Source organism: Pelobates fuscus, chromosome 8 (assembly GCF_036172605.1).
Source record: "Pelobates fuscus isolate aPelFus1 chromosome 8, aPelFus1.pri, whole genome shotgun sequence".
Classification (NCBI taxonomy): Eukaryota; Metazoa; Chordata; class Amphibia; order Anura; family Pelobatidae; genus Pelobates; species Pelobates fuscus.
This window is the reverse complement of record NC_086324.1, coordinates 156297818-156310558: the sequence shown is the minus strand read 5'-3', so window position 1 is coordinate 156310558 and position 12741 is coordinate 156297818. Positions and strand designations below refer to the sequence as shown.

Here is a 12741-nt window from a genome sequence, read left to right as displayed (position 1 = left end):
ACATTTTGTAACTTTCATAACTGGGCCGTTTCGAGGTGAAACAAGTCATGGATATTCTTTTTTTAAGAGTGTATGGCTTAGTTAATAATAACTTGTGTGCAAGGTGTGGCACAGCAATGGGTGAAAGGCAAATTGAAGGACATTTAAACAAATCCCCTGTTGCTGTATATATCAGCTTGCTCATAGGCTTCTGTGAAGCCTCACTTGCCGATAATGTCGTAGTGTATTTTTATATAATTCTTCCCCTTTCAAGTAATTGACAGTCTTTGATATATCAGATAGCGTTTCTGAGTTTGAGCTTAATTCCATTGAGTGATGTCGCATAGGGCCTGTAAATACTAGAGCGATGTAGTGATGTGAATTATAGCAGCCATCGCCAATGACAGGAGAACAGAGGCAAAATGTCGATTGGTGGCCCCCGATGTCACTGAAAGAGTGCAGAAAAAAAAACACATTTAAGATAATTTGGTACGTAAGTTAAAGTGAATATCTTCATATTGTATGTTGTGCTAATTTTTTTTTTAATTAGCCAGCCATATTTTTAAGTATTTCTAGTGAAACATGTTATACTACCGGTCAGCGAACTTATTATGCTGGTTTTAAGGTGCACCTCTAAACATTATCATGTTTGTTAACCTTTTCAATAAAAAGCCATTTTTTGTTTTAGTCATCTGAATTGTTTTAGTTTTGAACTAAATCTACAGTAGATTCTCTGACTAAATCTAAAGGAGATTTTAGTCGACACGCCTAAAATCAAAATGGTTTAGTTAAAGCCTCTGTCTCTTTTGCCCCTTCCCCAGCCCCTCTGTGTGTCTCTCTTTCCCATGCCCAGTTCTGGCTCTTTTGCCCCTTCCACCGCCCCTCTGTGCAGTGATAATTTTGGCCGCAAATTTCAATTTAGTTTTAGTCATAGTCTTTTAACAAAAATGGCATTTCGTTTTCGTCCTATATTAGTCATCTGAATTGTTTTAGTTTTAGTCGACTATATCGCAAAAAATGTGGTCGACAAAATTAACACTGTAAAAGAGACAGCAGTAGAGGGGCTTTAGGGAAAGTTTAAAGAAAACATCTGAGGTAAGAGCTGGGGGAGACTAATTCTGGAATACGGAATATTGCTATGATAAGTTGGGAGATGGTATTTTGTATGTTCTTGGAAAACAGTATTAGAGGAGTGACTGTTTACTGGATGATTTACATGTACATCTAGAGAGTCCTAATTGGAGCTAAATCACAACATAGTAGACCAGGGGTAGGCAATCTTCGGCACTTCCACAACATCTGCAGTGCCGGAGGTTGCATACCTCTGTACTAGACTATGAGTTTTCTTGCAAAGTATGTTCAAGAAGAGACCCCTTTGAAAGGTAGAGCAGCAAGTACCTATCTCGGTAGCCACCAGATGTCCATACTCTATCTATATGGACCTTCAGTCCTTTCTATCTGGTTGCCCATCTCTCATCTGAGACTGTATAGTCTTCCTAAACATAGCATGTGAATAGGTCTTCAAACTGTAACTGACATCTTTAAGTTATCAAAAAGAATCTCATCTCTGGTTTGAAGACTCATCGTGGAAGATGTGAGGATTCTACTTACCCATGTTGATAACTATGAAGCCACTTGGTGTAGGATCTTTTAATCCTGCTGAAGATGAGAGCCCCAAAGAATTAACCTCAATCTGCGTATGTGCAGCAATCCAAGCCACCATGACAGGTCCACTGGATATGGTGTTTAGTTCGGCCAAGTTCGGTCCAAGCAGGCTTTTTATAGTGCTGACATTTAGATTCTGTGTAAGATTTAGAATAAAAAGAAAGAGGCGTGATGAGACAATAGTTTAATGCATGTATTTTTCAAGAGCCTTGACCATTTTCTGAGGATCAACAAAACGAACGTTTACTATCTTAAGTGTGGCCAAATGAAATGGACCAATAATATGACATTTGAACTTTAAACTCACATCATTGCAAATAAAAAATAAATTAAAACAATTGTTCTCTTTGTACACCTCTGCATGGTTGAACATTTGTAAAATCAGATTATGTATCTTCTACAGGAACCTACTTGCAATTTATACATTTTTTATGATATATTGATTTACAATCATGGGCTACATTTCATTGTTACAGAATTTTCTTAATCTGTGATGCATCTTGATTGATGGCTGAGTTCAGCTAGCAGTCAAGTTATACATAGTGAGTTAAAAGAAAAAAAAAGCGTTTACGTTTTGTTTGCTAATTAATATTCTGATTGGACCTTAGGCGATCTTCCGAAAGGGACCATAACAAGCATATCATGACGTTCAGTCATACAACTATTTTACAGTAAAACTGTAAAATAAATAAATATAACATGATCATATGTTGGGGAAAAAAAACCCAATAAAATAGAGCTACATTTTAGTATAACATATTAGATTTATACAGATTTATATCTATTATAGTAAGTTTAATTTACCTGTACTTCAGTGGGATTCAGTCCTGCAAATACACTTATACTCATTTCTGGAGAATCTGTAGATAACTGGATCAGGTCAGCAGTCCTTGCACCCCCTGAAAGGGAACCATTATTTTAGTCAGACATCTTTCTTAATAAAAGCACATTTTATAGACAAAAAAACATATACAAAACAATACATTTAAAATAAAACGGAAAATAAAAAATAAAATATGTAAATTTTTGTTGTAAATTCTAAGGGATTGCATCTGCTAAAACTACTGTCCCAACCAGGAAGTGATTCCACCAGTCATGGTACTCCCTTTGTTGAGCGTGTCTAATATATTCCTGTACAACAGTGCTCTAAAAGTATAGTAAGATTCTCTTTTCTAAAGTCTCTACAGTATGAGGATGATGAACTCAATTCTCTGTAGGGAAGTCTAAAAGGATAGTACAAGTACTTGTAAGGGCAATGTCAAGGAGAGCCACTTTTTTGGACAACAACGTCTATGAACCACAACTCCAAGAATTCAGAAATCATGTAATTTTCAGACTTTGTATCTCACCTATTCCAGGCAGCAATAGCAGATAGTATGCATCTTTTGAACTTGCAAATGATTGGTAGACCGATTTCATCTTGTCAAACAGGAGATTCTTATTGCTCTGAGAACAGGTTGCTGTATTAAGTGATGCAGTGCTCGTCCTAAAAAATCAATACTTAAAATTAATTGGATTCTCTTTAAATCTCCTTTTACACAACCTGTAATGTAAATGTGTCAAGGTAAGGAATTATTGGTCACCCTATCTTTTGTAGGACTATAAACTTGGGTCGTCAATAAGGGGTATGGCTAAAATAATGAAATGGGGTTTTATTGCACCCAAACAAATTCTGGCAGAAGTGGTGTAATTGCCAAGATAGAATGGTTGAACAGTGGATAGTTGCTAAGATAGAATGGGTATACAATGGGTAGTTGCTGAGATAGAAGTGGTGTACAATGGGTAGTTGCTAAGATAGAATGGGTGTACAGTGGATAGTTGCTGAGATAGAAGTGGTGTACAATGGGTAGTTGCTAAGATAGAATGGGTGTACAGTGGATAGTTGCTGAGATAGAAGTGGTGTACAATGGGTAGTTGCTAAGATAGAATGGGTGTACAGTGGATAGTTGCTGAGATAGAAGTGGTGTACAATGGGTAGTTGCTAAGATAGAATGGGTGTACAGTGGATAGTTGCTGAGATAGAAGTGGTGTACAATGGGTAGTTGCTAAGATAGAATGGGTGTACAGTGGATAGTTGCTGAGATAGAAGTGGTGTTCAATGGGTAGTTGCTAAGTTAGAAGGAGGGGGTCAATTGGTACTAAGTAAAAGGAAATGGATAGAAGTGGGTAGTAAGATACAAAAAGGGGTGCAATGGATGCTGGGATAATATGTGGGGATAGAAGCAGGTACTGAGATGAAAGTGGTGGTGTGCATTTATATACATATAACTTACCTTATGGCATCGCTGCTAATTCCCTCAATGATGGTCCCATTCAGATAGCAGATATATGGTGCTATGATTGTGAGGGTGGTGCCATCAACACTGGTGTTGGATCTTTGTAGATACTGCATTACCAAGGCATTGACCTGAAATTTCCAGAACAAGTCATTGTAATAAAGTCTCTGGAGGTCATTACAGCCAGCTACCCATGCATATCCATAATTATTTCTTGGGGCTTGTATGGTGCATTTAAAGATTACTCAATGAACCAATGATGGTCTTTAAAATAATATTACAGTGGAAAATAGGTAGAACTAGTTAAAACTATGCAGTACACACTCTGCCCACTTCAACCATGATGGTTCTTGAATGGTTTAATACTTACCTGGTTACCAGGCACCTCCAGTCCAGTCTCCTCTTCTGATATATCCAAACCATAATTTCCCCTTCTACGTTCAACATATCGATTTCATCTCTATTTGTCTAGTATTCATTGGCTGAGATCATCAGATGGCACTTCCCGCCAATGTATTCCATCCAATCACAGATAGAACTGACATCACTTATGTGATTAGAACTTTGCAATCTCAAAAGTGGAGGCCGGACTGGAGGTGCCCAAGGGAAGTAAAACAAGAGTTTGACTTCTTACCGTGTATAGGAGCCAGGGCACTCCTGGCATCATAATCACTGCAACTACAGTTGTTATGGAACCTAAACTGATCCTTAATGTTTTTACATATTTGGGATCCTAAACTTTCTACACTTACTGTTATCTTATTACTTTCCCACGATGCACTTGTTAACAGTAATTCCAGTGTTTTCAATTGAGTTATGTTCCATTGTTCAACATCCCTTTCGCTGTACACTGTCGCAATGTTACCGAGCAGTGGAAGAAAGTCTTCTGGAATTCCGTTGGGGAACAGCTAAGGGCAAAGACACAAAAAAAGACATAATGTTAATCTAGTTTTACATTCACATGAAAAAAATACATACAAAATACATACAAAATACAAATATTTATCACTATTCAGTATTATGGTTCTTTTGCAGTCAAACTTTTAGTCCAAATAGCTAAGTTAGAAAAAAATCCACAGTTCCTTTTCAATTGCAGCTATTCTGATTACATTTCTCTGTTCGGTCATTATTTAAAAGAAATCTCAATGTGATTTTACTCCAAAAAGCTCACACACGTCATGATTCTATTGGTTATTATTATTATTATTATTATTGGTATTAATGCATCAGATACTTTATGTATTTACTAAACAGGAATCAGTAGCTTTTGCCTGTTACAAGTGACAGTTTTGACCAATGCGCCATTAGTTGCTGACGGTGGTGCTGGTATGCCAGGGGTTTATTTTCTAAATAGTGACTTCTTGGGAAAAGTGAATTTGCTAAATTAAAAGCAAAGATTATCTCCTTTAAATTGCCAAATAAGCTTTTTTGTAGGCAAAATGTAGCAAATCTGCTTTTTAATACACCACAATGTGATTGAATCAATTGGAAACTAGCAAAGATATTGTATTAGAAGAAGAAAAACTACCACAACACGAGGACATAGTCTTAAATTAGAGGGACAAAGGTTTAAAAATAATATCAGGAAGTATTACTTTACTGAGAGGGTAGTGGATGCATGGAATAGCCTTCCAGCTGAAGTGGTAGAGGTTAACACAGTGAGGGAGTTTAAGCATGCGTGGGATAGGCATAAGGCTATCCTAGCTATAAGATAAGGCCAGGGACTAATGAAAGTATTCAGAAAATTAGGCAGACTAGATGGGTCGAATGGTTCTTATCTGCCGTTACATTCTATGTTTCTATGAAAGCAACTACTTTTTTAGACATTTTAGTGTGAAGTTTTACTGACATGGTGGAGATCATGTTTATGTGGACTTGTATTGACCAGTAGTTTTGGAAATATTGGGAACAAATGATGCGTTCACCAAATGTCAACCTGTTGCTGAAAACTTGTATTTGCCAATATGTTAAAGTGAGACACGTTGACCCTTAGATTATTTTGGTGGTATGCAAATAATCCTCGATATTGAAGCTTCTGGTAAATTATGTTGAAAAATAATGACTAAATAGAGGTTTATCGACAGAGCAATCAAGGATTATCCCTGTGTCCTCACCTTGTCGACCTTGCCCTTCAGAACTAGAAGTTGGTCATTATTGAAGGCCAAAGCTCCAAGTTTGTCCAAGTTATCAATCATCACACTGGTGCTCAAACATGTCTGCAGGTCACTGCTTGTATAGCTGACAACAAGGTATTGTTTTTGTGTTGCTATAATGTCTGTAGTAAGATTGGTGCAGGTGGCTGTATTTGGACAACAAAAAAAAAGTCAGATTACAAATTAAAAACATCCTTCTTCATAAATATTTGACACAAACTGGGCATGTGAGTGTGAGTGTAGATCTCCAGTTAGTTTTGACACGGTTAAGACCAAAGTAGCTGAACTGGAATTAGGAATTCTAGTTGACTTGGTAAGTTTCTCCAGTTTGGCTGCGTTGAACTTAAAATATCAATTCAATTTGAAATAACAACAGTTCTCACTTTTGCAAACAACCCTGTCAATGTCAGTTCAACCCTCATAACATGTGGATGTATGCAACTGGGACCAAGGAGGACAAGGCAGCTCTGGTGACTTTTGCACCAGTCTGAAGCTTTTGTCTACCTCAATGCCATCAGATACCTCCCACCTAGCTTGATTATAGCGTGGTAAAGTAGGACCATGGCAGGGACTCTACATGTGCCTCTGATTGATCTCTGGGTTAGCAGCGTGCAAGGTGATTGGAGAGAGAGACGGAATATGACTTTAAATCATATTCCTGCCACCTCCACTCCCTCGTACTGCTGCTCGAAGGCGGTACTTCACTAACAGACCAACAAAGGAAGAGCCTCTGACATGGACCCCCTAGGGCACTCAGGGCGGTCTTTGAATTGGGTGCTGTGTCACAATTATGAACAATATTTACCCGTATAGGCTGACTATATGATTAAAAAAGTTACTCGTTACATTGTGGGTTTCCAAAGTTAGCCATTACTGTTATATGAAGAATGCTCATGGCTTGGTTGACCATGTAAGATGAGTTAATAAACATATTTAGACATATAGAAGAAAAAAATCTCTAAAAAAGCATTCTGCTGATGGAAAGTAACCTCAGACCTCTCAAGTCACAATACCCACTCCTCCTATCCACGCAACAGACTGACTTTGCCATGTAGTTTTAGAGAGGCTGAGGAAAGGTGCAGCGTGAGCACAAGATTAACCACACTCACTCTCAACTTAGAGTGACGTTAAAGGCATTCAAACTCAAATGTAAGCAGCCAGGCCATCCCGGTGAGCAGGTGCATTGCCAAGACATGCCCTTTAGGGGCAGTTATGCTAATGGTGATTCAGAGTTGAAGGTGGGCTAATGGAGGGTATTTAACGTAATTCTGATAATAATCTTAAATCGATTTAGTTTTACTTTATAAAAGTCCTCTGCGTTTACTTACGTAGGTCTCGATTGGTAGTCTGAGCTGCCTTCAGCTGGCTTATGACGTATGAAAATGATGTCACGGACTGAGTTTTGATCTGACCGAGGAAGCCTGGGAAAAACTTTATCTTCAAGGCCTGTGAAACATCCACAAAAAAGACATCAGAAACAACAGGCTCACAAAACACAGCTAGTAGTAGTAAGCAAGTCATGTTATGGCTAATATATATTTTACTCCTGTTAAATATACCAGTTATAGATTTGCCTTGCTTTATGAATTCATATGTATCTCAGGAAAAGTTCAGTTCAATCAAAGACAAACTCCAAAGCAAATGCCTTGATACGTTGTGGTTTTGTTTTTTTGAAATCTATCATGCAGCATTTAAATACTTCATACAAAATGGTAATATGGGTACAGGGAAGTCATGTGATTGTAACTGTAATCTCAGGTCAGTAAACATCTTAACTCTCTTCTGTCAGCTGGTCAGTACGTATCTTCATCACGTAATCTATTCAAAGTCATTAATAATACAATCGAAAAGAGCAAAATAGTGCAGTCAAGAAATCGCCATGATATTCAAGATGGCGGCACCCATACTCAGTTTGTTGGACAGACGTAAGTAGGTTTTTACTTAGATCTGTTACATATTCCACAACCTGGTAGGTGACAGCTCCCTTTTAAGATAATGTTTTTTTTTGCTCCTGCATAAGCAGACATGACCTACTAGTCATGGGTATTCTAAATAAATATTTTTCACCTGTTGGTAAAATTGTTCAGAACACAACGGCCCTTAATTAGCGTTTTCATTTTAGAGCTGTCTGCACAGATTGGGGCTCTCAGATTGTAGGTTAGAATACAAAATGCTGCTCAAATCCTTGGACTGGTACTACATCAAAACTGACAATAGCAATTTTCTTGCGAAAAGGACGCTATAGGCGCTATAACAATTTCATCTCATTGAGATGGAGGGAGGACTGTCGCTCCATTCTGTGTTAAACAATTTTCGAGCATCCCTTCTAAGTTTTTTTCTGATCAAGAGAGACCCTTCATTCTCATATTGGCCTCCTTCTTCAGTAACTTATCAAAACAAAAAAGCACTTGCAACTTGTTTTATTATAACATGAAAAACAAGAAATAGGAGTTGGCCTAGATTCTATCCAAAAATAGCCATAGCTCTGCTTCAAAGCTGCCAGTTTTAAATGAAATCTATTACTTAAATGTCTTTAAGTGGATATGTTGTGCCCTGAGTTCATTACATTGTTGCCAGGTATAATAGAAAGTTTTGTATTCAAATAAATATCTTGCTGGCATATAGTGGCCCAGTTGGGGGTCATTTTAATAAAAAAAATTAAAAAAAATAAAATAGGAAACTGTTCACAATGGGATCTTTTTCGGGAACATCTGATTATTTTAAAAATTTTATTACATATATATTTTTTGTGCTCTTGTCATTATCGTTATTTTTAATTTCAGGTGACAGATCTGCTTTGAGTACAGTTGATAGGCAGGAATTTAACCCCTTAAGGACACATGACGTGTGTGACATGTCATGATTCCCTTTTATTCCAGAAGGTTGGTCCTTAAGGGGTTAAGGAAATCTCTTCCCGAGTATTGATTTAAAAAAAAAAAATGACACCCGTGCTATAACATAAAAATACTAAACTCCATGTTTTATTGCATAGATATTAGTGACATTGTAATACCGTGGAGATCTGAAGAAGTGTGTTGACACTCAGAATACTAGAAAGATTTCCAATATTTTGGAGAGTGGAGAGCGTCCAAGTGTTCGGAGATCTGAAATAAGACAACAATGTGAGTTAGACGTGTTAGAAAGTAAAAATTAATAAACATGCTTTTGAAGAACACAATGCAGTGTCCATATAACTTTTTTTTAATTCATGTGGTTTTATTATTTTTTTTTACATGTGGTTCAACATGGCATGCACCATCACCATCATGCATAAGCACCAGACAACTTGAAGATAACAGGAGTTGTATTCTAGACAAGTGGTTCCCAAACCAGTCCTAATGGTGCACCAACAGTCCTGGTTTTATCAGTATCTCCATTGGAATAAACAAGGGAAATACATAATTCCTGGATTGTCGGTGGCCTACGAGGACAGGTTTAGGAACCAACGTTCTAGACTATATTGGTTAGTGTAGAAAAGAGGCTGACCCCATAAAATATTCTCCTATGAAGTACTCTTTACATATGGAATAGACACAATGTAGCCCTCTACCGTCACAATGTAGCCCTCTACTTTCTGTTGAATTGCCAACGAATCCTCAAACACATGCAGACTAAGGATCATGTGTCTTTTTCAAAAGCAACTCAAAATCTACCTTCTCCATGTAATTAGATCTTCTCACTAGGATAGGTGACCACAGCGGACAGTCCAGCTACAATGCTACTAGCAGCTTTTTGATCACCCAGGCCCACACAAGCCAGTTTTTATATTCTGGATCTTCTAATCTTCTCAAATTGTGTGAATTATTTGTGAGTGCATTACCAATACCCAATGCTATTTCTTTGGTCTGGGTACATGTAAGTTTAAGATTATATACATACCCGTATACAGCAATAAGCTTGTTGTTAATTGCTGCTATTTGTGCGTCTGTGAATGAGGAGCACACCTGGAGCTCTTTTAGTATATAATTATCTGCAGCTTTAATAGCTGAATCTGTTAGGTCACAGGAGACGGCACCCAAAATCTGTAAGTTTTCCTTGGTAAGATTAGAGTTGTTGATATTCTGTAGAATGAAAAGCATAACAAAAAAATGAACAACATATAAAAGATAAAAGGTCATCTGCATAAGGATAAAATATATCACTAACTGACAATGTTTACAAAAGGCAAAACACAACAGTAATATATGGATAGCTATTCAATCAGAGGGACACAAGTCCCTTTGCTTCAAGAGTCATTTTGTTACGTGCTGAAGTTTGTTTAAATTCTCAATAACATCTGTGCAGTAGCACAGGTCACCAGAGATCCTATGACTTCTGGGCTCAAAATCCAAAATTAAATCACTGAAATCTCAGCCTTAAAAGGCACAGATCTCTTCTTCCTCTTCCCCCTTAACACTTTCTCTCCTCCAAGATATAATGTAGCTATGAAAGAGTGTACAGAGCTATTGGACAGAGAAAAGAAGAGCTCCTTTCCCTTTTTACCCAGATAAGCAGATATTTTGGTGTGTAGGTGCAAAGTTCTGGAGTAGTTCTCCCTCTCCTCCTAGGCTTGCTATCCTGCTATAATACCGGGTAACATTCAAAGTGCCCATCTAACATCAAACTCTGGGCCTTGACTGTATTGAGGTACATGCTCCAAGGGCCAACTGAGTAGAGAATCAACGTGAAGTGAGTCATCCATGTGAACAACATGTCAGCTCCCCATGTTTGTGAATTTACCCCAGTAAGTAGAAAATCCATTGGATATTGCTTACCAAACATCCCATGGCATTGCTGAGCAGAGAGGACCGCACCGGTGAGGTCACAGGTAAGAGGTTGATATTGGACCCCCCAATCAGTTTGAAATAGTTCACACAAATTGTTTTGTTTGTGTAGGTGCTGGAACTATAACATTTAAAGAAAGAAAGAAAAACATAAAATTAATGAATGTAGTCTTAAATGTCAGATATATCTGTTACATATACCGGTAATATAGTAGAGTAAACCCTGAATGTGTTTATACCCTAAATGTGTATATTTACATATGTAAAACATAGAAAAAAACTTACTAAAGATACATTTTTGTTATTAGAAACAAAAACCTATTTTAGACAGTTCCCCTTTGAAATGCGTTTTGTTTTTGTTCTTTAGCATTATTGTTCTTCGCTGGCTTGTTTTATTACATTTTTATTTAAAAAAATATGAAACATTTTCAAGTAAAAATCAAAGATGTGTCTTTGAGGTCCTCAGAATGTTTATTGACCTCCCTTGATGTGTAACTTGACTAATGACTGGGTCAATTTGAGGTCAACAAAAACGTACATACTTTGAGTTATGAGAACAACGGATGGTTTGAGCACTGATAGTTAATCAGATTTTGTTAATTCATTTTAATTTTACATTAAAACTGCAATGGATCCACTTAACTTCTTAAAGCCCATTTTTTTCATTTCTGTTATCTCGATTTGGCCCCAAAAGAGGTTATAACTGTGTGGGATTTTCTATTTTTGACTACTATGAGATCAAGAAGTCATATTGGCATTAATCATTAGAAACTCCCCCCCCAACGCCCCCATGTTTAACTGCATTACATCAACATTTTAAAGGTATCCCCAGTGTATACTTAGGAGTGATAAATGGCAACAACATTGATTTATAGTAAGATTACCCAATAAACAGCAGGACATCAACTGGATAATTTGCCAAATCTGCAGGAGCCCCAATACTTGTCAGTCGCTGAGCGATGCAGCTTAGCTATGAAAAAAAAGCAAAAAAACAAACATGCTGTAAGTGGAATGTTATGTTTCTAAAAATTCTACGACAGAACCTCTTATTTCCTTACTGCTCAATAAAACGTCTAACAGTAACAGTATATCAATACGAAAATTTGAGTTTAGAAACTGGTAGGCAGCCAAGTGGTGGAAAGACTCAATATCTGATCATTGATGGGGCATGTTCTGCTCAGATCACAAGGAAACAGGTTTTTCTGATCTGACTAGAAGTTATCAGCCATACAACACTGCCTAGATGGTGATCGTAAAGATTAGGATATGATAGTCTCGAGAAGTAACAGCTCTTTCTTCTACTTCTCCAATTCTGACATACATGGGTAAACAGTTAAAATACACTCTTAGGAAGCCATGAACAGCCAGCATGAGCTCTTCTCCTGTCACACTGGAACAATTGTTCCTCTTGCAATTCATCACCTCACCACCTACAATTTGTTAAGACAATGCTGTGATGCACCCTTTATTCATGCACGCCTTGCTTTTGACTTATGGGAGAGGATGATAGATAGGTAGTCGGGCTTCTAACTCAAGACATGACAATCACTTACCTGGTCGGTGCTTACTGAAACCCCTTTCATGACTTTGATGAGGTCTTGAAACTGCAAATCATTTAATCCACCTACAGCTCCACAGGTAAAACCTTGCAGGATATTGTCGGTAAGACTAAGACAAAAGATAATTATATGTCAGGTGATAGTTATAACTTTTCACACTTTTCAATACTGACGATCATTGCGGAATCATCAAGAAACACCAATATAATTGCATCTCCACTTCTAAAACTACACTACATAATGTGTTGCAGTAGAGGGTCTTTTCATAAAACCCATTATAAACTGAAATGCATACTTGGATCTACAGAAGTGTGAATGTATATATTTTGTGTTCCTTGGGGGAGGG

At 37.4% G+C, this 12741-nt stretch overlaps 1 protein-coding gene across 1 annotated transcript in view; it reads right to left on the bottom strand.

The window, feature by feature from the left end:
- Positions 1 to 237: 237 nt before the first annotated feature.
- Positions 238 to 12741, bottom strand: part of LOC134571847 (uncharacterized) — a 142186-nt gene continuing 129682 nt past the window's right edge. The window contains exons 19-31 of the mRNA XM_063430476.1: positions 12390 to 12504; positions 11721 to 11806; positions 10828 to 10957; positions 9953 to 10134; positions 9087 to 9177; positions 7402 to 7519; positions 6035 to 6219; positions 4673 to 4828; positions 3918 to 4051; positions 2994 to 3130; positions 2449 to 2543; positions 1591 to 1780; positions 238 to 427 (exon numbers count right to left, since the gene is read on the bottom strand). Coding sequence (XP_063286546.1) covers positions 339 to 427; positions 1591 to 1780; positions 2449 to 2543; positions 2994 to 3130; positions 3918 to 4051; positions 4673 to 4828; positions 6035 to 6219; positions 7402 to 7519; positions 9087 to 9177; positions 9953 to 10134; positions 10828 to 10957; positions 11721 to 11806; positions 12390 to 12504 — 1708 coding nt within the window. The 3' untranslated portion in view covers positions 238 to 338. The remainder of the gene's footprint in view (positions 428 to 1590; positions 1781 to 2448; positions 2544 to 2993; positions 3131 to 3917; positions 4052 to 4672; positions 4829 to 6034; positions 6220 to 7401; positions 7520 to 9086; positions 9178 to 9952; positions 10135 to 10827; positions 10958 to 11720; positions 11807 to 12389; positions 12505 to 12741) is intronic.